Source organism: Pleurodeles waltl, chromosome 5 (genome assembly GCF_031143425.1).
Source record: "Pleurodeles waltl isolate 20211129_DDA chromosome 5, aPleWal1.hap1.20221129, whole genome shotgun sequence".
In the NCBI taxonomy this organism is placed as follows: domain Eukaryota; kingdom Metazoa; phylum Chordata; class Amphibia; order Caudata; family Salamandridae; genus Pleurodeles; species Pleurodeles waltl.
The window spans coordinates 4,145,051-4,171,616 of record NC_090444.1 but is presented as its reverse complement, the minus strand read 5'-3'; the positions used below and the strand labels follow the sequence as shown (position 1 = coordinate 4,171,616).

Here is a 26,566-nt window from a genome sequence, read left to right as displayed (position 1 = left end):
ATAAGACGACTTCTTTTTGTATCAGGCATCAGAGAGGTCTAATTTAACATGAGTTATGTCTATATTATCCGGGATTAGTCAGATCTCATGTATTAAGAGCTGTAAAACAGTCATTAGCAAAGTCAGTAGGTCTGGGCATTTGTCTACCAATGCCGAGTTATTTGCTTTGCTATTGCTGTTTCAGCATCGGCAAAGTGAGGACAAAAATGCGTTTTTCCATGCTTAATCAAGCAGGCATGTATTTACCTCACAATGGCGGGCCTGCGTGATGATATATTCATGCAAATGCATCACCACACATACATGTACATACGGAATGGTGCGTCCATGGAGGACGCAAATCTAGGACCAGAAAATGGAAAAGAAAGTAAGTTAAATGTGTGGAAATTTAAGCTGGTAGAGGAAGCAATGGACAACTGCGGAGGGAGAGGCAGGAGAGGGAGAAGTGGATATTTGAGGAAGGAAGCAGCACATGAGGGGGAGAGCCAGAAAACACATGCACTTCTATTAAAGTTTGAAAAAAAAAGAATGGAAGGGTAAAAATCAATCAATCAAATTGATGATTAAGAAGCTGTGATTTAGGGGAAAGATGAACAGAATAAGAGAAAGAAACACCATCAAATAAGAAGAATGCAAAGTATGCTGACAAGAAAGCCAACCAAAAATGAGCAATAGGCTAGCCCACAGCTAAAGTATTGGCATTGTTCCCTACAAGTTGGCTGGCTGAAGGGGAGACCTAGATATTCTGGTGCACAAAGCATTCGCACTGAGTATGACACATATTTTTCACCTGATTAGGATAAAAGGGCCAAGCAGTGGGGAATAACATTAGAAAACTGTTTTGCACCACTTGTCCTCTGTTTAATATCCCTTGCGATCTGTTTTACACTGGCAGCTTGCTGCAAATGTCTGCACCGAAACAAAAGCAAGTTGAATTTATTCATACCTTTCTTCTAAATTCTTTACCATTCACCGCAAACAGCAGACTAGGGGCAGTATAACACATAGTCCCCCGGAAAGCAACAGGCATGTTTGCCTGCTTTTTTGTGGCCCTAAGACTCTTTAGTAATACAGAAGGGCCCTTCTCTAATACTGTACCAGCGCTATCTTCAGTTGGCTTTCCTGTTTTCTTTAAGGAAACCAGACTGCATTTGAAGAATAAATGCTTCATTTAAAAGCAATTACAGACATGGGATCTTCTAACCTCAGCAGGCCACCATTCTTGTGAAGGCTGCATGCCACAATTTGTGATCTACCTAGTAGGTCAATTTGTGAACCATTATGAATTGGTAATTTGCGAACCAACCTAATGTTCCATAGATCGCTTCACAAATTACCATTCTGTTCACAAACTGTGACCGGTATTATGTGAACAGTTCTATGTGCATCTGGTCCTCAGTTCTTTAACGTCTACATTTGATTTGCAATTTGTCCTTATTACTCTAGAGGTATTTATTCCTGTTAGTGCAGTTTTATTGAAGGTCATGTGCCCAATTAGCTGTCAGAATAAACCATCAGTACTGCTAACCAATCTCTCACTCGCTAATTACCTGCGGATGCCTCCAATCTGTGACCTTGGTTTTGACTTTATCATTTTGTGGCCAAAGATTGACGATGCTTAAGGAAATAAATGATTTACATCCAGCTGATTATGGTTGTAGGAGGCTGGACTGGCTTGTAGTGAGTACCAAGGGGTACTTGCACCTTGCACCAGGCCCAGTTATCCCTTATTAGTGTATAGGGTGTCTAGCAGCTTAGGCTGATAGATAATGGTAGCTTAGCAAAGCAGCTCAGGCTGAACTAGGAGACGTGTGAAGCTACTACAGTACCACCTAGTGTCATATGCACAATATCATAAGAAAACACAATACACAGTTATACTAAAAATAAAGGTACTTTATTTTTATGACAATATGCCAAAGTATCTTAGAGTGTACCCTCAGTAAGAGGATAGGAAATATACACAAGATATATATACACAATAGCAAAAATATGCAGTATAGTCTTAGAAAACAGTGCAAACAATGTATAGTTACAATAGGATGCAATGGGGAAACATAGGGATAGGGGCAACACAAACCATATACTCCAGAAGTGGAATGCGAACCACGAATGGACCCCAAACCTATGTGACCTTGTAGAGGGTCGCTGGGACTATTAGAAAATAGTGAGAGTTAGCAAAATAACCCACCCCAAGACCCTGAAAAGTGAGTGCAAAGTGCACCAAAGTTCCCCTAAGGACAAAATAGTCGTGTTAGAGGGAGAATGCAAGGAAAACACAAATCAGTAATGCAACAACGATGGATTCCTGTCTGAAGGTACCTGTGGAACAAGGGGACCAAGTCCAAAAGTCACAAGCAGCTCGGAGATGGGCAGATGCCCAAGAAATGCCAGCGGTTGGTGCAAAGAAGCTCTTACTAGGCTGAAGAACTGTGAATACTGCAGGAACGACAAGGGCTAGAGACTTCCCCTTTGGAGGATGGATCCCCCACGCCTTGGAGAGTCGTGCAGAAGTGTTTTCCCGCCGGATGGACGCCAACAAGCCTTGCTACACGCAAATCGTGCGTTTGGCATTTTTGGACGCTGCTGGGGCCCAGGAGGGACCAGGAGGTCGCAAATTGGACCTGCAGAGAGAGGGGACGTCGAGCAAGACAAAGAGCCCTCACTGAAGCAGGTAGCACCCGGAGAAGTGCCAGAAACAGGCACTACGAGGATGCGTGAAACGGTGCTCGCCGAAGTTGCACAAAGGAGTCCCACGTCGCCGGAGACCAACTTAGAAAGTCGTGCAATGCAGGTTAGAGTGCCGTGGACCCAGGCTTGGCTGTGCACGAAGGATTTCCGCCGGAAGTGCACAGGGGCCGGAGAAGCTTGCAAAGTCGCGGTTCCCAGCAATGCAGCCCAGCGAGGTGAGGCAAGGACTTACCTCCACCAAACTTGGGCTGAAGAGTCACTGGACTGTGGGGGTCACTTGGACGGGGTCGCTGGATTCGAGGGACCTCGCTCGTCGTGCTGAGAGGAGACCCAAGGGACCGGAGATGCAGCTTTTTGGTGCCTGCGGTTGCAGGGGGAAGATTCCGTCGACCCACGGGAGATTTCTTCGGAGCTTCTGGTGCAGAGAGGAGGCAGACTACCCCCACAGCATGCACAAGCAGGAAAACAGTCGAGAAGGCGGCAGGATCAGCGTTACAGAGTTGCAGTAGTCGTCTTTGCTACTATGTTGCAGGTTTGCAGGCTTCCAGCGCGGTCAGCGGTCGATTCCTTATCAGAAGGTGAAGAGGGAGATGCAGAGGAACTCGGCTGAGCTCATGCATTCGTTATCTGCAGTTTCCCCAGAGACAGAGACCCTAAATAGCCAGAAAAGAGGGTTTGGCTACCTAGGAGAGAGGAAAGGCTACTAACACCTGAAGGAGCCTATCACAAGGAGTCTCTGACGTCACCTGGTGGCACTGGCCACTCAGAGCAGTCCAGTGTGCCAGCAGCACCTCTGTTTCCAAGATGGCAGAGGTCTGGAGCACACTGGAGGAGCTCTGGACACCTCCCAGGGGAGGTGCAGGTCAGGGGAGTGGTCACTCCCCTTTCCTTTGTCCAGTTTCGCGCCAGAGCAGGGGCTAAGGGGTCCCTGAACCGGTGTAGACTGGCTTATGCAGAATTGGGCACCTCTGTGCCCAACAAAGCATTTCCAGAGGCTGGGGGAGGCTACTCCTCCCCTGCCTTCACACCATTTTCCAAAGGGAGAGGGTGTCACACCCTCTCTCAGAGGAAGTTCTTTGTTCTGCCATCCTGGGCCAGGCCTGGCTGGACCCCAGGAGGGCAGATGCCTGTCTGAGGGGTTGGCAGCAGCAGCAGCTGCAGAGAAACCCCAGGAAGGGCAGTGTGGCAGTACCAGGGTCTGTGCTACAGACCACTGGGATTATGGAATTGTACCAACAATGCCAGGATGGCATAGAGGGGGCAATTCCATGATCATAGACATGTTACATGGCCATATTCGGAGTTACCATGGTGAAGCTACATATAGGTAGTGACCTATATGTAGTGCACGCGTGTAATGGTGTCCCCGCACTCACAAAGTTCAGTGAATTGGCTCTGAACAATGTGGGGGCACCTTGGCTAGTGCCAGGGTGCCCTCACACTAAGTAACTTTGCACCTAACCTTTACCAGGTAAAGGTTAGACATATAGGTGACTTATAAGTTACTTAAGTGCAGTGTAAAATGGCTGTGAAATAACGTGGACGTTATTTCACTCAGGCTGCAGTGGCAGGCCTGTGTAAGAATTGTCAGAGCTCCCTATGGGTGGCAAAAGAAATGCTGCAGCCCATAGGGATCTCCTGGAACCCCAATACCCTGGGTACCTCAGTACCATATACTAGGGGATTATAAGGGTGTTCCAGTAAGCCAATGTAAATTGGTAAAAATGGTCACTAGCCTGTCAGTGACAATTTGGAAAGAAATGAGAGAGCATAACCACTGAGGTTCTGATTAGCAGAGCCTCAGTGAGACAGTTAGTCACTACACAGGTAACACATACAGGCACACTTATGAGCACTGGGGCCCTGGGTTACCAGGGTCCCAGTGACACATACAACTAAAACAACATATATACAGTGAAAAATGGGGGTAACATGCCAGGCAAGATGGTGCTTTCCTACACAACCCCCCCCCAAACGAAGGACAATAAGACTAGCCATTACCTGATGAGTCTTCATTGTCTAAGTGGAAATATCTGGAGAGTCCATCTGCATTGGAGTGGCTACTCCCAGGTCTATGTTCCACTGTATAGTCCATTCCCTGTAGGGATATGGACCACCTCAACAATTTAGGATTTTCACCTTTCATTTGTTTTAGCCAAAGTAGAGGTTTGTGGTCTGTCTGAACAATGAAGTGAGTGCCAAACAGGTATGGCCTCAACTTCTTCAGAGCCCAGACCACAGCAAAGGCCTCCCTCTCAATGGCAGACCAACGCTTTTCTCTAGGGGTCAACCTTCTACTAATAAAAGCAACAGGTTGATCCTGGCCCTCAGAATTAAGTTGTGATAGGACTGCCCCTACTCCTAATTCAGATGCATCAGTTTGGACATAGAATTTTTTAGAGTAACAAGGGCTTTTCAGGACAGGTGCAGAGCACATGGCCTGCTTCAGCTCCTCAAAAGCTTTCTGACAGTTTGCTGTCCATAATACCTTTTTAGGCATTTTCTTGGATGTGAGGTCATTAAGAGGGGCTGCAATGGAGCCATAGTTCTTAATGAACCTCCTGTAATACCCAGTGAGGCCTAGGAAGGCTCTCACCTGAGTCTGAGTGGTAGGGGGAATCCAATCAATAATAGTTTGGATTTTCCCCTGAAGTGGTGCAATCTGTTCCCCACCAACAAGGTGTCCCAGATAAACCACTTTACCCTGCCCTATCTGGCACTTTGAAGCCTTGATAGTGAGGCCTGCCTTTTGCAGGGCCTCCAAAACTTTCCAAAGGTGGACCAGGTGATCATCCCAGCTGGAGCTAAAGACAGCTATATCATCCAAATATGCTGCACTGAAAGCTTCCAGCCCTTGCAGGACTGTGTTCACCAACCTCTGAAAAGTGGCAGGTGCATTTTTCAAACCAAAAGGCATTACAGTAAACTGGTAATGTCCTCCAATGGTAGAAAATGCAGTCTTAGGTTTAGCATCTTCTGACATTTTGATCTGCCAATACCCTGCAGTCAAATCAAAAGTGCTTAGATACTTGGCAGATGCCAGTGTATCTATTAGCTCATCTGCCCTGGGTATAGGGTGAGCATCTGTTTTGGTTACCAAGTTGAGACCTCTATAGTCTACACAAAACCTCATTTCCTTCTTTCCATCTTTAGAATTGGGTTTTGGTACCAGTACCACAGGAGAAGCCCATGGACTGTCAGAGTGCTCAACCACTCCTAGTTCCAACATCTTCTGAACTTCTTGCTTTATGCAGTCCCTGACATGGTCAGGCTGCCTATAGATCTTACTTTTGACAGGTAAACTGTCTCCAGTATCTATAGTGTGCTCACACCAAGAAGTGGTGCCTGGCACAATGGAGAAGAGTTCTGAAAATTGTCCTAGGAGATTTATGCAATTATCTTTCTGCTCAGCAGTAAGACAATCAGCCAAAACTACCCCTTCCACAAGAGCATCTTGTTCTGTGGAAGAGAAGAGATCAGGTAGAGGATCACTGTCTTCTTCCTGTCCCTCATCTGTTGCCATGAGCAGGGTGAGATCAGCCCTGTCATAGTAGGGTTTCAGGCGGTTGACATGGAGCACCCTAAGGGGACTCCTGGCAGTGCCTAAGTCAACCAAGTAGGTGACTTCACCCTTCTTTTCAACAATTGTGTGTGGACCACTCCATTTATCTTGGAGTGCTCTTGGGGCCACAGGCTCCAAGACCCACACTTTCTGCCCTGGTTGGTACTGAACCAAAACAGCCTTCTGATCATGCCATTGCTTCTGGAGCTCTTGGCTGGCCTGAAGGTTTTTACTGGCCTTTTTCATGTACTCAGCCATCCTTGATCTGAGGCCAAGTACATAGTCCACAATATCCTGCTTAGGAGCTTTTAAAGGTTGTTCCCAACCCTCCTTTACAAGTGTGAGTGGACCCCTAACAGGGTGTCCAAAAAGAAGTTCAAAGGGGCTGAAGCCCACTCCTTTCTGGGGTACCTCCCTGTAGGCAAAAAGGAGGCATGGTAGAAGGATATCCCATCTCCTGCGGAGTTTTTCAGGGAGTCCCATAATCATGCCTTTGAGAGTTTTATTAAATCTCTCCACCAGTCCATTTGTTTGTGGATGATAGGGTGTTGTGAACTTGTAAGTTACACCACACTCCTTCCACATGGCCTTTAAGTATGCAGACATGAAATTGCTTCCTCTGTCTGATACTACTTCCTTTGGGAAGCCCACCCTGGAAAATATTCCCAGGAGGGCCTTTGCCACTGCAGGAGCTGTAGTGGTCCTTAAAGGAATAGCTTCAGGATATCTTGTGGCATGGTCCACTACCACCAAGATAAACCTATTGCCTGAAGCAGTAGGAGGGTCAAGGGGGCCAACTATGTCAACCCCTACCCTTTCAAAGGGAACCCCAACCACAGGCAGTGGGATAAGGGGTGCCTTTGGAGTGCCACCTGTCTTGCCACTGGCTTGACAGGTTTCACAGGACTTACAAAAATCTTTTGTGTCCTCAGACATCCTAGGCCAATGAAACAGTGGTACCAATCTGTCCCAAGTTTTCATTTGACCCAGGTGTCCAGCTAAGGGAATGTCATGTGCCAGTGTTAGGAGGAACTTTCTGTACTCCTGAGGAATCACTAATCTCCTGGCAGCTCCAGGTTTAGGATCCCTTTGCTCAGTGTACAAGAGGTTGTCCTCCCAGTAAACTCTGTGTGAGTCACTGACATCCCCATTAGCCTGTTTGACAGCTTGCTGTCTGAGACCCTCTAATGTGGGACAGGTTTGCTGTGCCACACTCAGCTCCTCTCTGGCAGGCCCCCCTTCACCCAAAAGCTCAGCAGTGTCTGCTTCCAGCTCCTCTGGTGTAGGTTCTGCACAGGGAGGGAATTCTTCTTCCTCAGAAGTAGAATCCACTGTAGAGGGAGGGATAGTAGGAAGTGGTTTGCTTCTACTAGCCCTAGCTTTAGGGAGCACTTGGTCCATTGTTCCAGGATCCAAGCTTCCCTGTCCTTTTTGCTTTTTGGCCTGAGCCCTTGTCAAAGCAAAAATATGCCCTGGGATGCCCAGCATTGCTGCATGGGCCTCCAACTCCACATCTGACCAAGCTGATGTCTCCAAATCGTTCCCTAATAGACAGTCTACAGGTAAATCTGAAGCTACCACAACTTTCTTTGGACCAGATACCCCCCCCCAGTTGAGATTTACAACAGCCATGGGGTGGCTTTGTGTTATGTTGTGAGCATCGGTTACTTGGTACTGGTGTCCAAGTATGTGTTGTTCAGGGTGCACCAGTTTCTCAATCACCATTGTGACACTGGCACCTGTGTCCCTGTAGGCCTGGACCTCAACACCATTTATTAGGGTTAGTTGCTTGTACTTTTCCAAGTTATGGGGGCAAGCAACCAAAGTGGCTAAGTCAATAGCCCCTTCAGAGACTAAAGTAGCCTCTGTGGTCTCCCTAATCAGACCAACCCCAACTAAATTACCAAAAGTGAGCCCAGCTACTCCCTTGGATTGGCTATTAGTAGGTTTGCTCCCACCACCACTGCTATTAGTAGGGACACTAGGTGTAGCAGTAGGGGTTGTAGTGGTAGGAGCTGTGGTGCCTTTCTTTGGACAACTGGGATCTGTTGTCCAATGGCCTTTTATCTTACATAAATAGCACCATGGTTTCCTTTCCTTGTTCTGATTAGAGGAAGGTTTGGGCCCACCACCCCCACCAGAGTGTTTTTGTGGGCCTGATGAAGACTCATTTTTAGATTTGTCCCCACCCTTGTCAGAAGACTTACCATCCTTCTTTTTGTTGCCATCTTTGTCACCCCCTGTATGAACTTTTCTGTTCACTCTTGTTCTGACCCATTTGTCTGCCTTCTTTCCCAATTCTTGGGGAGAGGTCAGATCAGAGTCCACCAAGTACTGGTGCAACAAATCAGACACACAATTATTAAGAATATGCTCTCTCAGGATTAAGTTATACAGGCTGTCATAATCTGTAACTTTACTGCCATGTAACCACCCCTCCAAGGCCTTCACTGCCTGGTCAATGAAATCAACCCAGTCTTGTGAAGACTCCTTTTTGGTATCTCTGAACTTGATCCTGTACTGTTCAGTGGTTAAGCCATAACCATCCAGGAGTGCATTCTTAAGAACTTGGAAATTGTTAGCATCATTTTCTTTTACAGTAAGGAGCCTATCCCTACCTTTTCCAGTAAATGATAGCCATAGGATAGCAGCCCACTGCCTTTGAGGGACATCCTGTACAGCACAGGCCCTCTCAAGTGCAGCAAACCACTTGTTAATGTCATCCCCCTCCTTGTAAGGGGGAACTATCTTATGCAGATTCCTGGAATCATGCTCTTTTGCAGGATGACTATGGGGAATACTGCTGCTGCCACCATGGGTATCTAAACCCATCTTCTGTCTTTCCCTCTCTATTTCTAAAGACTGTCTATCCAAATCCAGCTGTTGCTTCTTGAGCTTCAGTCTGGTTTGCTCCACTCTCAATCTATTGAGCTCCCTTTCTAACAATCTGTCATCAGGGTGGGTGGGAGGGACATTTCTAGATACAGAGGTATGATGGGAATGAACAGAAGGAGACCTGTCCCTTACAGAGGGCACCCTAACAGCTTGGCTACCAGTATAATGTGAGAGCACATCATCAGTATGATGTGATTCAACCTCTGTACCAACTATGCTAGACTGTCTAGTAATGGGCAGGCTGAGAAGTTTCTTTCCTGAACCTTTTCCTGGGGGAGTCCCTGGATCAGATTGAGAACCATTAGCTACTTTTTCTACAGATTGGGCACTTATGGCCTTATCCTGTACTCTAAGCATATTAATTAACAGTTCTAAGGAAGGATTCTTCCCTACACTCAAACCTCTCTCTATGCAGAGACTCCTTGCTCCTTTCCAGCTAAGGTGATCATATGCAAGTTTGGACAGTTCAACTTTTTGGCCTGTGCCAGACATTTTTTAGAGAGAGTTAAAGTGATAGACAAAGAGAAAAAAGTTTTCAGAACTTTTTGGAAAGACAGAAAAAAAACTTTTTAAACTTTTAAGAACTTTTTGAAAGTTTAGAAGTACTTTTCAGCACTTAGAAAAGAGTGAAAAGAGGAAATGCAAAACTTTTTGGCTATGTGTATATACACTGACCTTGTTTTGTATATTTTTCTCTTATGAAAAGTACAATGACAAGAGTGGTAAGTAGTCTCAAAGCACTTATCCCACCGCTGCACAACCAATGTAGGAGGCTGGACTGGCTTGTAGTGAGTACCAAGGGGTACTTGCACCTTGCACCAGGCCCAGTTATCCCTTATTAGTGTATAGGGTGTCTAGCAGCTTAGGCTGATAGATAATGGTAGCTTAGCAAAGCAGCTCAGGCTGAACTAGGAGACGTGTGAAGCTACTACAGTACCACCTAGTGTCATATGCACAATATCATAAGAAAACACAATACACAGTTATACTAAAAATAAAGGTACTTTATTTTTATGACAATATGCCAAAGTATCTTAGAGTGTACCCTCAGTAAGAGGATAGGAAATATACACAAGATATATATACACAATAGCAAAAATATGCAGTATAGTCTTAGAAAACAGTGCAAACAATGTATAGTTACAATAGGATGCAATGGGGAAACATAGGGATAGGGGCAACACAAACCATATACTCCAGAAGTGGAATGCGAACCACGAATGGACCCCAAACCTATGTGACCTTGTAGAGGGTCGCTGGGACTATTAGAAAATAGTGAGAGTTAGCAAAATAACCCACCCCAAGACCCTGAAAAGTGAGTGCAAAGTGCACCAAAGTTCCCCTAAGGACAAAATAGTCGTGTTAGAGGGAGAATGCAAGGAAAACACAAATCAGTAATGCAACAACGATGGATTCCTGTCTGAAGGTACCTGTGGAACAAGGGGACCAAGTCCAAAAGTCACAAGCAGCTCGGAGATGGGCAGATGCCCAAGAAATGCCAGCGGTTGGTGCAAAGAAGCTCTTACTAGGCTGAAGAACTGTGAATACTGCAGGAACGACAAGGGCTAGAGACTTCCCCTTTGGAGGATGGATCCCCCACGCCTTGGAGAGTCGTGCAGAAGTGTTTTCCCGCCGGATGGACGCCAACAAGCCTTGCTACACGCAAATCGTGCGTTTGGCGTTTTTGGACGCTGCTGGGGCCCAGGAGGGACCAGGAGGTCGCAAATTGGACCTGCAGAGAGAGGGGACGTCGAGCAAGACAAAGAGCCCTCACTGAAGCAGGTAGCACCCGGAGAAGTGCCAGAAACAGGCACTACGAGGATGCGTGAAACGGTGCTCGCCGAAGTTGCACAAAGGAGTCCCACGTCGCCGGAGACCAACTTAGAAAGTCGTGCAATGCAGGTTAGAGTGCCGTGGACCCAGGCTTGGCTGTGCACGAAGGATTTCCGCCGGAAGTGCACAGGGGCCGGAGAAGCTTGCAAAGTCGCGGTTCCCAGCAATGCAGCCCAGCGAGGTGAGGCAAGGACTTACCTCCACCAAACTTGGGCTGAAGAGTCACTGGACTGTGGGGGTCACTTGGACGGGGTCGCTGGATTCGAGGGACCTCGCTCGTCGTGCTGAGAGGAGACCCAAGGGACCGGAGATGCAGCTTTTTGGTGCCTGCGGTTGCAGGGGGAAGATTCCGTCGACCCACGGGAGATTTCTTCGGAGCTTCTGGTGCAGAGAGGAGGCAGACTACCCCCACAGCATGCACAAGCAGGAAAACAGTCGAGAAGGCGGCAGGATCAGCGTTACAGAGTTGCAGTAGTCGTCTTTGCTACTATGTTGCAGGTTTGCAGGCTTCCAGCGCGGTCAGCGGTCGATTCCTTATCAGAAGGTGAAGAGGGAGATGCAGAGGAACTCGGCTGAGCTCATGCATTCGTTATCTGCAGTTTCCCCAGAGACAGAGACCCTAAATAGCCAGAAAAGAGGGTTTGGCTACCTAGGAGAGAGGAAAGGCTACTAACACCTGAAGGAGCCTATCACAAGGAGTCTCTGACGTCACCTGGTGGCACTGGCCACTCAGAGCAGTCCAGTGTGCCAGCAGCACCTCTGTTTCCAAGATGGCAGAGGTCTGGAGCACACTGGAGGAGCTCTGGACACCTCCCAGGGGAGGTGCAGGTCAGGGGAGTGGTCACTCCCCTTTCCTTTGTCCAGTTTCGCGCCAGAGCAGGGGCTAAGGGGTCCCTGAACCGGTGTAGACTGGCTTATGCAGAATTGGGCACCTCTGTGCCCAACAAAGCATTTCCAGAGGCTGGGGGAGGCTACTCCTCCCCTGCCTTCACACCATTTTCCAAAGGGAGAGGGTGTCACACCCTCTCTCAGAGGAAGTTCTTTGTTCTGCCATCCTGGGCCAGGCCTGGCTGGACCCCAGGAGGGCAGATGCCTGTCTGAGGGGTTGGCAGCAGCAGCAGCTGCAGAGAAACCCCAGGAAGGGCAGTGTGGCAGTACCAGGGTCTGTGCTACAGACCACTGGGATTATGGAATTGTACCAACAATGCCAGGATGGCATAGAGGGGGCAATTCCATGATCATAGACATGTTACATGGCCATATTCGGAGTTACCATGGTGAAGCTACATATAGGTAGTGACCTATATGTAGTGCACGCGTGTAATGGTGTCCCCGCACTCACAAAGTTCAGTGAATTGGCTCTGAACAATGTGGGGGCACCTTGGCTAGTGCCAGGGTGCCCTCACACTAAGTAACTTTGCACCTAACCTTTACCAGGTAAAGGTTAGACATATAGGTGACTTATAAGTTACTTAAGTGCAGTGTAAAATGGCTGTGAAATAACGTGGACGTTATTTCACTCAGGCTGCAGTGGCAGGCCTGTGTAAGAATTGTCAGAGCTCCCTATGGGTGGCAAAAGAAATGCTGCAGCCCATAGGGATCTCCTGGAACCCCAATACCCTGGGTACCTCAGTACCATATACTAGGGGATTATAAGGGTGTTCCAGTAAGCCAATGTAAATTGGTAAAAATGGTCACTAGCCTGTCAGTGACAATTTGGAAAGAAATGAGAGAGCATAACCACTGAGGTTCTGATTAGCAGAGCCTCAGTGAGACAGTTAGTCACTACACAGGTAACACATACAGGCACACTTATGAGCACTGGGGCCCTGGGTTACCAGGGTCCCAGTGACACATACAACTAAAACAACATATATACAGTGAAAAATGGGGGTAACATGCCAGGCAAGATGGTGCTTTCCTACAATGGTGTTATTAGAGCTTCCATCCAGCTGGTTCAAAACATTTGGGAACCCACCTCTGACTTCTGAAGGAAGGGTTGAGACCTAAGTGCTGGATTATCAATGCTATAACAGTTGTATTATGTTGTCAGCAGATTTTTAACATGTGCATGCTTAATGCAGAGTGAATATTAGAAGTGTTGGTCTTCCGGTGCAACCAACAATGGCTGTGATCTTTTGTAGATTGGGCTACACTAACAGGGCCTGTCTAGTTGCTTAAAAATACAAACTGAGAGATCTACAGGGACTGCAGAATACTGGGGGTAGTATCTAAGGAACCTGATCAGTAGGATGCTACCACCACTGGCTTCCAGCACCTGAACAAATCACCTTTAAAGCATTATGCATGAAATACAGAGCCCTTTACCGCACAGTCAAGAGATTTGTGCTCAAAGACTCTGCAAAGATAAGTGAAGATGATTTTAAGAAAACATTCACAGCAAGAGGTGTCTGTTGAAATAGTGCGTATATCAATATTCGAGACACACAAGCAGTTGCGCATGTGAGTGGAATGGAAGTTTAAGATATTGAAAATCCACAACTGACTTACCAAATGTTGTTATGTGTTTACACTAAGCATCAGTTGAGCCTGGTGAGAGGCAACCCAGAGATGAGGAGTTGAAACATGTTAGTTATTCTTTACTAGGGGAAATGTACCAACATTTGATTGTTGAATGACCCTAGGTCATCTTATGTTCTTAAATCACCTTTACAATTTAAGTTTAACCATTCTTAATAATTTTCGGTCAACACATCAGGTATTGCTGCTCTCCATCTCTGTAAAAATTTCTGGTTGTCAGTTCCCAAAATGGTCGCACATGGCCACTTCCTCCCCACTTCTTCAGACCAGTCTCACCATCGGGCTCCTCAGGTGTCGTCAAGCACAGACTAAGTCATCTTGTCAGTTGTATGCATTGCCTCTTCTGCTCCACTTTCACTCCAGTAATGTCATTACCACCATCCTCGAGGATGGACCTTACAGTAATGTTAACAGCACCAGAACCACTTCCTATGACAATGGACCTCACAGTAATGTCACTACCTCCAGAGCTTATCTTCTTAAATTCTTGCAGAGCTTCCACAATGCACCTGCCTTTCTCTCCTGTTGTGGCAGTCTGCCAGTCTGGATGCACCTTTGTAGCCTACATCTCTCACACCACTGCCATAGTCAATGAACTCCTGCACGACTGAGCCTCTACCAGTGTCATCACAAAGACTTTTTCAAGGTTAAGTGGGTGGCCCACGTATCAGATTTCACATTCATATAACACCCTCAAAACCTTTATAATACACACCCCTTTAGACCGCAAAATTTTATTTTGAGCACAGTTCCTTATGTTGATGACAGTCTCATAAAGTCACTGAGACTTCGGGCAAAGTCTTTACATTCATACAGGAAAGGCCAGAACCCATAAAATTGCTTTTGCTCTTGCATAACTAGTTGAGACCATGAATGTAGAAGTGAGTGATGATCCAGTATTTCTGTTAAGTTTAGAGGATATAAAGGATTGTTTTACTGTCTAGCAGCTATAGATTGGAGAACCTGAATTATCATGTCCACCGGGGGTTTGGTAAATCACAGAACAACATAAGCCAAAAAGCTCTAAGAGGGAAGGAGGTACTACGCAGTAAATTGACTTACCAAACAAGTTTCAGCCTATCCTACAGGTCGTAGGTGATACTTGTGAGTTGACCAAGAAAGAGAACGAAGAATGTCCCAGGATTGGCAAGCTCATAGCTTGTTGCAACCAGGATTACAAATAATGGTGAACAGGCCTGAGTTTCAATTCTATTCTTCCGCAAGACAGATGGTGACAAAAAAATATTGTTAGTTAAGATCGGTTTAAAACCTTCATAAAGGACCCTAGAAGAAATGGGAGAGGGTGCCCCAGCTTCATTTAAAATCTCATAGTAATGCCATTACCACCAGAATAATCTCCTATGAGGATGGACCTTAACCTAGTGTCATTACCACCAGTGCCACCTCCTTGAGGATCAACCTCATAGTAATGTTATTAGCACCAGACCCACTTCCTATGAGCATGGACCTCACAGTAATGTCAGTAGCACCAGAGCTACCTCCTACGACGATGGATCTCAGAGTAATATCATAAGCACCAGAGCCACTTCCAATGAGGATGGACCTCACAATAGTATCATTACCATTAGAGCCGCCTCCTACAAGGATAGACCTCACAGTAATGTCATTAGCACCAGAGCCACCTTTAACAAAGATGGACCACACAATAATGTAATTAGTGCAGGAGTTACCCCCTACAAGGATGGACCTCACAGTAATATCATTACCGCTAGAGCCACCTCCAACTTACTGTGTAACAATAACCTGATGCCACTCACATGATGTTAACTTCTTCATAACTGTCCGGTGATTCACGGACCCCTTACTCTTCAATAACAACCCAATGCCACTCACAAGTTTCTTACTCTTTTATAACTGTCCATTGTCACTTACAGGGCCCTTACTATGTAATAACCTGATGACAGTCACACACTTCTTACTGCTTTGTAACTCTCCAGTGTCACTCAAAGGCCTCTTACTCTGTAATAACCTAATGCTACTTACACATTCATAACTGACCAGTGTCAATCACAGACACCTACCTCTGTAACAACTCAATGCCACTCACACACTTCTTACTCCTTCATAACTGACTAGAGTCACTCACAGAGCCCTTACTCAGTGATAACTCAATACTGCACACACGCGTCTTACTCAATCATAAGTCTCCCGGTCACTCATAGGCTCCTTACTCTCTAATGCTATTATTTAACTCTGTTAATGACGGTCACATACATTTCCTTGACTTCTCTAATCAAAGTAGACTACTTAGACGGGTTGTAATTTACAATTACCTAGCCCACCCATTTACTCTCTCCACCCCCTTCCAAAGTTATCCATATACCACCTACCATGCCATCACTGTCTGTCACTAACAGACCTCTTACTCTCTCAAAACTGTCTCCAGTCACTACCAGACCTTATTCTCTCATTGCCATTTCAGGTCAGTCGCAGACCTAGGTCCACCTCGTATCTGCCCAGTGTCACTCACAGATCTCATTCTCTGTCATGCTTCTATTCAGTTTTATTATTATATGCACTTTCCACCCTTCTGGTTCAAAAGGTCCCACTTAAAAAGAGTCACACTTCCATAAAACACACCTTCAATGAATATCTGCCAACTGAAAAGGAAACAAAGAAAGTAATTTCCCAAATGTATTTTCCCTCCAACCCTTCGCCGGTTCTTTAGAATATATAATGAATCTTACAAGAAAAATACAATGAACATTTATCACTCAGATGCACAGAGGGTACAAGAGGCATTTTAATGCAACAAAGCAATCACATATTTGGCACAAAGGGGCAACACCACAGACCAGCAGGTAGATGTGCAGAAAGTTCCCCCAAAGAAAGCTCGCACAATGGAATTCAGATAGTAGGGTGAACAAATAAACACATACAAGCAGCATACCGCCTGTACTGTTTAGCTGTTAAACTCAAACCAGGTTATCTGGGTACGATAGCTCAGTTTAGACTTGACAGTGTGCGCCTGGTTCCCCTATTCCATTCTAGTGTATACAGTCCTGCTTTCACTTGGATAGCCAGCACAGAATTAGCAACAATGTACAGAGCTTGCCATTGGACTATATGAACCAGGAAAGGTTCAGACTGGCAATGGCATTTATTAAGCATTTTGCAACAATGCAACTGAGCCTCTTCAGGCTATCTTTTTCTAAGAATAAATGGTAGAGTTTTGCTCCGTGTTAGAAACAGAAAAGCAACAGACCTGTTCCAAGGTGTGCTTTTAGTGTTGGTGTTGACTTGAATTTTACACACTCATCGAATTCAGCAAAAACCCCACAGACATTGGTAACCTCACCTCCTTCTATGAAAAGTGCTTAGGCCCTCTGAAGGGAAGAACCTGCTTCCCTGGATTATTAAGCTCTAGCCTGGTGATACACCTGGCCTCACTTCGGAGTTCTCATGGGGTGGTAAGTTTAGTGCATAAGGTGGGGGCAGCATGGAGCTCCTTGCTTAGTGGTTTTGAGTCCCTTGAGACAGCGTGCAGGGTGACACTGGAGTACAGCTGGATCTGCTGTTTCAGTGTTAGTACTTGCCTCTCATGTATGCCAATAATATCCAGTGCAGCGAAACCTCAAGGACACAAGGACTTGTACAGCCTCATAACCATAGTTTCAATACAGTGGTCTTATCATTTGTTGTACCAATGCACCCCAGCTGGAATAACATTTGACAATGAAAGTGTGATGATGGCCTAAAGGAAAATGCTGTTGAAACCAATAACATGTTTTTGCCAGAAAGTAGTAGCTGTCATCACAAATGGTTTTCATGCTTTGACTACAGCCTTTCTCAACCTTTAGATCGATCATGATATTAATCTGCTTGGAAAAGGAACCAAAGCAACTTGAGCTCCTTTGCAGGACCTTTGGGCACCTTCTCAATTGTCCCCGGCTTTCTGGGAATGTCAGTAAACCACAGTCTGACCCTCGCTCACTCTTGGTCTCTGCCATTCACTACAACGGTGGTGAGTTTTTAGGTGATCTATAAGGCTGGACTTCTGACAGAAGCTTTTCTTGCACCCAGTACACATGAAGGGCTTCTCGCCGGTGTGAATTCTCTGATGAGACTTAAGGCTGGAGTTTACACTGAAGCCTTTGTGGCATACAGGACATTTGTAGGGCCTCTCCCCGGTGTGGACCCTCACATGCACTTTGAGGTGGGATGACTTAGTGAAACCTTTCCCACATACTTTGCACTGATATGGCCTCTCACCTGTGTGAATCCTAAAGTGAAACTTCAGGTATGCATTCGTAATAAAGCGCTTATCACACTCTGAACATTTGTACGGTCTCTCTCCTGTGTGGTTTCTCTGATGGACCCTTAGTTTATAGGAGTTTGAAAAGCTCTTCTCACACTCGTCACACCAATATTTTGCTTCTTCGGAGTTAGTTCGCAGTGTAGCATTGGATTGCCCAGACTGAGGCGATACAATCCCAAAGTCTGCACTTGTGCCATTCTCACTTGTCATGTGGCTCTTCTGGTGCCTGTTAGCATGCTCCTTCTTACTGAAACTTTTTCCACACAAAGGACACTGGTACACCCTTCCCTTAGGGCGAGTCTTCCGTCCAAAAAGAGGGATTGTCTGCTCATCTGAATCATATTCATATTCAAAGGATCCCCCCTGGAAGAGCTCTGAATGGATCCTTATCGGAGAGTCTGCACTCTGCTGCTCTTGGTAGAGATCCTGTCCTTCGGGATACAGAGGGCTGTTGTCTGTTTCTTCTTCTAGAGTTGTTTCATGCATAGAGAATCCTTCAGTGATTTCCTGGTGGTTTCTCACTGGGTCTATAGTCATGGGCCCATAATCTACAAGATGAAAAGGAAACTCAAGTCATCATGGAGGTTCTATGCTAAAGAGAAACACAAAAATACAGAGCTGCAGACATCCTCCTTTTAAGGGATGCAACTGTACCTGTGTGCTAGCAAGAAATGAAAGGGCTGACTGAAGGTCTGAAGGGCTTCAAGAGAAATGTTTATTTCATCACAGAATATTGCCAATCAATGTCACTTTTATTAGGTTGTTTTAAGCATTCACCAATAACAATGAATAAGAAATCTAGTCAACACTAGGAAAAAGTCTTTTGTACAGAAAAACATCTGAATAAAGGGATACAAAAATAATGTACACACTGGATTTATTCTTTATGAGTACACAATGAGTTTCACTTTCCCTTAGGGCACAGAGAAAACAAATGAAATGAGAGGTGGCAATCCTAGACTCAAAGTCAGAATGAATCACTCCATCGCTTCTACTGAGTCAGCAATGGACACCTTCCACATCAACATGCACACAAGCTTCCTTTGTCCTGACAGAAGAGAGAAGGATTTCAGGATGCTGCAGATGCCTACTCCTTTTATGTAGAGCACTCTGCCTGCTTTCACTGAATGTGATCATTCCACAGCTGTGCTAGCTGCATGGTCTGTTGATCTAGCTAGTATCTGAGAGAAAGGAAAGCCACAATCACTCAAGACAAGCGACCACATGTAGGTGGATGGGGAGTCTGGAAGTACAGAAAGGAGGGGCACAGCATTCAATGCAACATGCACATACATCAGTATCTTCCCTTCCAGTAACGGTAAGGCCTTGTTTTGTCCCAGGACATTTTCAATAAACAAATCAACCTTCACATCACTGTCCAAGAGATTTCTTGGCACATTTGCTTAATAACTATACCTAAGATTTACACAAGGCCAATATTGTGTTTTTATATAAACCTTTGTAGTATTAGCTAGCACTACGACACACTTCAAAGCAGCTACTACTGCAAGACCTATCAAATGAGTTTATCTTTCAGTTAGTACACATTACGTTGAGGCTCTCTGGTCTGTGCTATAGCTACCACGCGTTGAAACCTATACTGGACCTAACAAGAATATTGACATTATTACTTGTAGGGGACTAACATCCGCCCCAATTAGTAATCCACTTTTGCACCATCACAGAAAGACTGATAAAATAGACTTTGTAGATATTTGTACTATATCAACCAAGAGCGGGCTGAAATAGCGACTTCCCTTGGTGCTGTGGGGATTCTTTTCCATATACCATCCTCCAGTTCTATGTCAGTCTCCCAAGTTGCACAACGTTCCCCACACACATCTGGGGAAGTCAGAATCTTAAAACCTTTTGGAACTAGAAAGTGGTTCTAGAAAAACCTAGGACATCCTTTTGTGCTAAGATATATTCCAGTAAAGTACCACTGTGGTCGGAAGATGACCACAGGAAGGGTTGCATGATGGCATCTCTCAGACATTTCTCTGCTGCAAAAAAACTATCAATATCGCTATTCAAACCTGTTATAGGGATGAAAGAAGAGTCTTGTTATACAGCATGCCTGATTTGGAGTCTGGTGGAGGGGTTACTCCATCCCAAACGTGATGGAGATTCCCTCTGGCATATCATGATTCCCTTAGGATATAATAGGACCATAATATGGCGAATGGGATATCTGTCATGTTTGTGACGGAGTAACCCCATGCACCAAACTCTAATCAGGCCCCTACTCTGCTGCATGTGACCTCTGTATTAGCAAAGAATTATTCATCTTCCTCTCCTCTGATGGCTCCGATATCTATATATAAAAATCAGCATGTGTCTGCTTATACTCTTGGTCTTGTCCTATGCAAACTCATAGCCTCCAGTGCACCAACTTCATTGCTCCCTCTTCATACTATATTCCTAAGCTTATGCTCCAAGGAGAGGTCTGTATCAGTTTTGAAAAAGAATTATATAAATGTTTATGTATGCACCAATGTAATACTTCATTCTTGCAAACAATAAACTGGGTCACTGTAACCAGCATGGGTCGGGTCATATAATTTTTCTCTCTAAGTCGATAAACTCCTCCCTGGGTTGGTCAGTTTGATATCTTCATTCAGTGACAATATAAATAAAAGCCCTCTGTGGGAGGACAGACCAGGAGAGGAGCAAACAAGACTGCAAAGCTCCTAGCCTACATCATGTGTCTTTGGACACCTTAAAAAAAAAACTGAAAAACTTGCAAGCTCAGATATTCTGGCATGAGCGCTTGGGTGCTGGTGGCTGTGAGGCTCAGTGCTAGTCAGAAGGATTACAGAAAAGATACACCACTTAACACAATGTGTGTTTCAGGGGAAGGAATAAACCAATTATTGTAGACTTGGATCGGGTGAAGTGCCTACTGTGCTGTTCATTTCCAGTTATGTCAAACATGATTCTTTTAATTGCCCCATGGCTTCAATTGTCATTATGACCATGGATGTAAAACCAGCAGCCGAGAGAACATACAGAGTGGCATTCTGTGGCAGAATGATGAACTGAGATCATCTAGGGAATAAGCACACCGCTGTAAAGGCAGGACTGTATTTTAAAACCCTGCAGACAGATTTCCTAACAATGGGAGTTAGCAAGGGACTTGCTACTCAATGTCTAGCCACACAGTGAAACAACACTGCTGATGGTGCAGGCCCTAATTATTGTCCAAGCCCTTTACCTATTTTAAAAGATATAGTTAGCCAGAATTCCAAACTTTCCTTAAAGAAGATCTAGGAGAGGGCTGGTGAGGACCATCGTTATGCTTCCGTGACCAAGTGAACATCATTGACACCCACTTGCTAAGGAACCCTTGGCCAGATCACTTTCTGAAACCATCAACTCAGTCTGGACATGTCCACGGTCTGTGGGAGAAGCTCGTTAACAAGGGTGCTCTGAATACTGGAACCTAAAACATTTGACGGCATATCACCTCCTTGCACAGTGCAATCAAATCTCAGAAGCAAATGACTTCACTTTATACCCAATCGAAAAACAATCAGACATTCGGAGTTGAAAGTTTTTACTGGGTTGGATTCATCTTGCACAACAGATTACTAACACAGATATATCAGATGATCTCCATGATATTCAGGTAACACTTTAACTGTCTTTACTCGCTTGTAAGTGACACGTGAACTATAGTTTATTCAGTGGACAATCTTAATTAGTCAGCTCAGGTCATGTTCTATGATGGGATAAATACAGGAGGTCATGATTTGATAAAACCACAGGTAGGAGAGGATTTAGCAGGTGGAGAGACACAGCTAAGAATAATTGGAAGTACTTGTCCATTATTTACAGGAGCCATGGTTTGGAATCTGCTTATGTATGCTTTCAACATATTGCATGGGGTATTCATCTTTCATCTGAAGCACAGCTTCTGTCCACAGATGAGGAATGTAGTGCCCTTCATCCCGATTTAAAATTTGCAGTAAGTGGTCCTTCTGCTTTTCTCATGCCTTCCATCACCTTTGCGATTAGCTATATAAAGCCTGCCCTCTACAAGAGGGGTTTTCAACATTCAGAGCCCTTAAAAGTTCCCTTCAGAGTGTGTCCTCAGGTGGGACTTGAGGCTAGAATTCACGCTGAACCTCTTGCCGCATTCAGGACACCTGTAGGGCTTCTCTCCGGTGTGTGTCCTCACATGGACCTTTAGGTGATAGGACTTTGAGAAGCCTTTGCCACACACCTTACAACGATATGGCCTCTCGCCTGTGTGGATCCTCTGGTGAAACTTCAGGTATGCGTTCATAATGAAGCCTTTGCCACACACTTGGCATTTGTATGGTCTCTCTCCAGTGTGGTTTCTCTGATGGACCTTTAGCTTGTAAGCATTGGAGAACCTCTTATCACACTCATCACATCCATAGGTTGCTTCGTCAGAGTGAACTGTGGGGAGAGAATTGTGAAACGCAATGTTCATTCCGACCTTCACATGCTCAACGCCAACCACATCTACAATCTTCATGTGGCCGTTATAATGCCTGATAACATCTTCCTTTTTGCTGAAACTCTTCCCACACACAGGACACTGATACAGTCTTTCACATGGAGGGAATATCTGTCCAAATGGAGGGCTATCCAGTTCATTGTCCTTAAATTCACACTCAAAAGATCCATCCCGGAGGTATCTTGGAGGACACCTCTTCTGTCTCACTGGTCTCTGCAGTTGCTTGCGATTTCCCCATTCATCCAGCCACAGAAGAACCTCGCCGCTGGGATTTCTAAGTGATGAGTCAAGTTGAGAAGCACATCCAGTGAATTCTTCATGCATTGCAACTGAGTCCATTGTCATGGGCCCATTATCTATAAGATTAAAAGGAGACTTATGTCATCTTTGGTTTTACAGTCTAAAGAGAAATACAAGACATACAGTGCCCCAGGGGTCCTTATCCTCTTAGGAAAGCAATCGTACCTGCATGGAAGCCTACGCAAAAGAAACAGCTGATGATGGGTCTGAATTTGGAGATTGTCAATAGGTAGCCTGACTTGCTCATGCCACATTATGATCCATGAGCCTCGTTTAGTACTGGGTGGGAAAACCCCACTAAGTGACAGACGGTTTGACCACCCATTACATACAGTGTCATCTGAAGGAAGAAGACTGACATCTGTCTATGTTATCAGGCAGTAACTGGTTTCTACCACCTCATGAATGCGCTCCTACCCTGCAAACACAACTCATCTTAAGATGTGCACTTAGGTTTGCTAGACTTAAGGACTCCAGTACATAAACTAGCTGGACTACAGGCTGCATTGTCTCAATGCCATACTAAGTAGTGGAAATGTCAGACTTAAGAGAACACACTTCTACCGCATGGACTGGAGGCAACAGCGTAAAATACATTCTTTCACATTTATACTATATCTATCCTACAGAAGATAATATTAACACTGCTTTCCATCCAAAGTCTCTGACTGCCACACAACCATTCCTCACTGGACAGGTATCCATTCCCTCATTCTATGTTCTCCCAAGACAAATCAACTTCCCTCCTAGGTCAAAACTCGTGGCTCTGCCAATTTCTTTTCTATTACCAGACACTATTATGACGCACTATCATCTAGAAAACATGCTTTAACTTGAACCCAACTATGACCCTAGAATCCTTTATCAACACCACTGCCAAATACTAAGTATGGAACATCTGCTGCATTTGTCTCCTGACCTCTATTCACAAGGCCACAAAACAACTCTGTGCCCCGTTCCTGGACAAAGCAACCTGTGGCAAAAGCCACCATGCGGGCCTTACGAATACTTGTTCCTTCTTCTAAATTAGTTCTAAACTTTTCAAGTTGCAAACAGCTAATTCAGATCTTTACAGCTATTAATGATCTATCCTCTAACCAGCAGTTTGAGAGCCGAGACACATGCCAGCCCACAACATTTCCACCGCTAACACAAACCACCATGTCTACCGCAATACTCCTTGTGCTGCTACACTGATATGGTCTTTCAAGTTCCTACGTCCATTGCTTCGGAATCAACTCCCACAGAACTGGGCTCTGTCTTCCAGCTTTGAAAACTGCATTAAAACCTCACAGTCTTCTGGCTGAAAGAGACTACAACTAACTGTTACCAGTCTTCTCCCATTCTGCTGCATCACCCCACTAAACTGCAAGGTAAACCTAGATTTACGTATGAACATGGAGCTCCTCAGCAGGTCTAGTGTAGACGTTTGCCAGGCCAGCAGAGTTACTCCTAACCGACATCCAACATACATCCTACACACAAATATCTATTACCCCAAAAGGGCCAATAACAGTGAACTTGCACAGGTTTACTTGTTAAAATGCCACCTTACTCTGTTCAAATACATTTATCATGCATGATGTAGATAAAGGAAAGATTCTATAGAGCACACTACCTCACTGTTTTAATATCACACTATAAATGAGGGCGGTCTGCACCAGGAGTAGGTTTTGCTCCCCTGTGATCCCATCCAGTCCAGGAATGGAGAGAGGGTTAACTGAGATGCCATGCAGTGCAAAAAGAGAAGTAAAATGGGCAACTGTTCAAAAAGCTGCTTGCCACTTCTGTTTCAAAGGTACACTGGACCCTATAAAGGTAAGTGCCGAACTACCTGGTGTTCATACAGACACCGCTGTAAAACAAGAGGAATGTTACTCAGACCAAGGCCAGGAAGCAGTATCTTAAACAATCAGGCAAAGAACTGAACTTCAGAAGTAAGGCTTATAGAGTCAGTGGGAAGTAACACTTTTTTACTCCCTGGTCCCGGGGTCTATTCTCAGCTGGTGTGAGATCATCACGAGCAGACTGTGGCCTGTATGCAGCTTAAAGTAAGCTCACATTAGCGTGAAGAAGATATGGCCAATCAGAGCATCTATTCTCCAATTAAGATGACATAGGGCTATCCAACGTAGGTCTACAGGACCCTGGTGAAAGAAGACTTGTGTGATGCTTGTAAAGTAGGTCAATGGCTACTCCGCCCATCTCCTTTACAGGCCATGTCTGAATAACCAGGGACGCTGCTCATGCCTCGCTGCAGTGAGCATGGATTCCCTCTAGGAGGGAAAGCCATTCAGTAAGTATTGTACCAAACAACTGTGCGAGTACAAAAGGTGATGGGGACTTCTGAAGTTATCTCACTGCATGTGAACTAAAGAATAGATAGACATGAGGACCTCTCAGGTACCTCTCAATCATTGCCTTACTAGACAGACACACATAGAAACTATCCAACAATGAAAATAATTACATTTTTGTTGGCTGGACTGGACAGAAAGTTCCTACTTCCCTATTATACAAGGTGTCCCGGGGCACAACAGGTGGGTGTCCAGTTCTTTTTGCAGGATCAGTCTTATTTTCATTCAGGCCACATAACTGGCTTTTAAGGTTTACCAGTTGCTTGAGTTAAGGTTATCTCCCAGTGCAGAGGAGTGAAGATACTGATTGGGTGTGACTGCAATCAGCAGTGGGAGATTTTCTTTTGGTCAAAAAGTTGTGAAAGAAGGGCCCAGATTTATGTGAACGTGGTGCAGCATGGTGCTGTGCCAAAAATAGCAGCGCCGCGCTGTACCACTTTAGAAATGCAAAAGTGCACAGTATGTAGAGGAATACAGCACATCCCTGTGTTTCCCCCTGCGTAGCGCTGAATTAAGCTGCCTAGCGCCAACGCCGGCATCCTTGCACCATAGTGCAAGGCTGTCTGCGTTGAGGGGATAGATTGTTTATATGCAGGTGTCCCTTCATGCACGTAAACAATTGTCCATGACATTTTGCATCTTCTATATGTGCTGCAGAATGCAACACGCATAGAAAAAGCAAAAAATGAGAAGGAATAAAAGCAGGAGTGGTGTTATTTTTTGGCGCTGCCACAGATTTATGATTTCTCGTAAATCTGAGGCAGCGTCAAAAGCAATGGGTGGTGCAGTGGAACGCCCACGGCAACCCCCTTTGCACACCTCTCTGACACAGAAAACTGCATCGGAGGGGCCCATATATACACGGAGGTGTAATGCCACAAAAAAGTTTGTTACATCTCCTTGTCAATATGGAGCAGTGCTAAGCGCCACCGGAGCATTGCGAAAAGTGATGCTGCAGTGGCGCTAGGGGCTGTTAAATATGCCCCAAGGTCTTTTGTGCAGCTGCTGCTGGAAGCAGTCATGCACAACTGGCTGCGTTTTTAGACACCTGGCTAAGGTTTTAAGCTTTGCATTGGCAGGCACCAAATTGTTTTGTGAATTGCATTTGTTACTACTGTTGTCTATGTTCCCAATTTCACTTTTTAGATGTGAACCGTGAGCTTGCATTTCTGCAGTCTGAGTGTTCTGCTTATTCTCAGAGCATCTTAGTGTTAGTTAAGAACTTTGTTTTCATATGAATAGATAAGAATTGTCGTAATGCACAGCAAGAATCAACAACTGAGCAATATATGCAATAATCAAACAGAATTTACATCATAAAAAGTAATCACATACAGTCACATCACTAAATATGAAGTTCTGGAACCAGCACCGCTTGACTCCAGTGAAGTAAAATTCCTGTAAGAGTTTCTGTACCCAGTGTTGTGCCTGGGAAGAGGAGCCAGGCAAGTGATCTGTGGGTGCAGACAAAAAAACCCACAGGAAATGAAGGATAATAATGTGATCTCTGTCTTAAGGAAAGAAAACCAAAACACCCTAAAGTGATGATTGAAACACATGGAATCTCTGCAGGGAGTTAACAGCTGTTAATTATCCATTCTGGCCTCTGGCTTGGACCCATA

At 45.2% G+C, this 26,566-nt stretch overlaps 1 protein-coding gene across 3 annotated transcripts in view; it reads right to left on the bottom strand.

Moving 5' to 3' along the window:
* Positions 1-26,566, bottom strand: part of LOC138295220 (zinc finger protein 182-like) — a 281,495-nt gene that overhangs the window by 2,552 nt on the left and 252,377 nt on the right. Inside the window, exon 9 of one of the 3 annotated variants that reach the window (XM_069233395.1) lies at positions 17,756-18,349. The exons of 1 other annotated variant lie outside the window; for it this stretch is intronic. In XM_069233395.1, coding sequence (XP_069089496.1) covers positions 17,756-18,349 — 594 coding nt within the window. Of the gene's footprint in view, positions 1-17,755; positions 18,350-21,340; positions 22,644-26,566 lie in introns of those variants that run through there. One more of the 3 variants, XM_069233400.1, reaches the window with a different exon arrangement.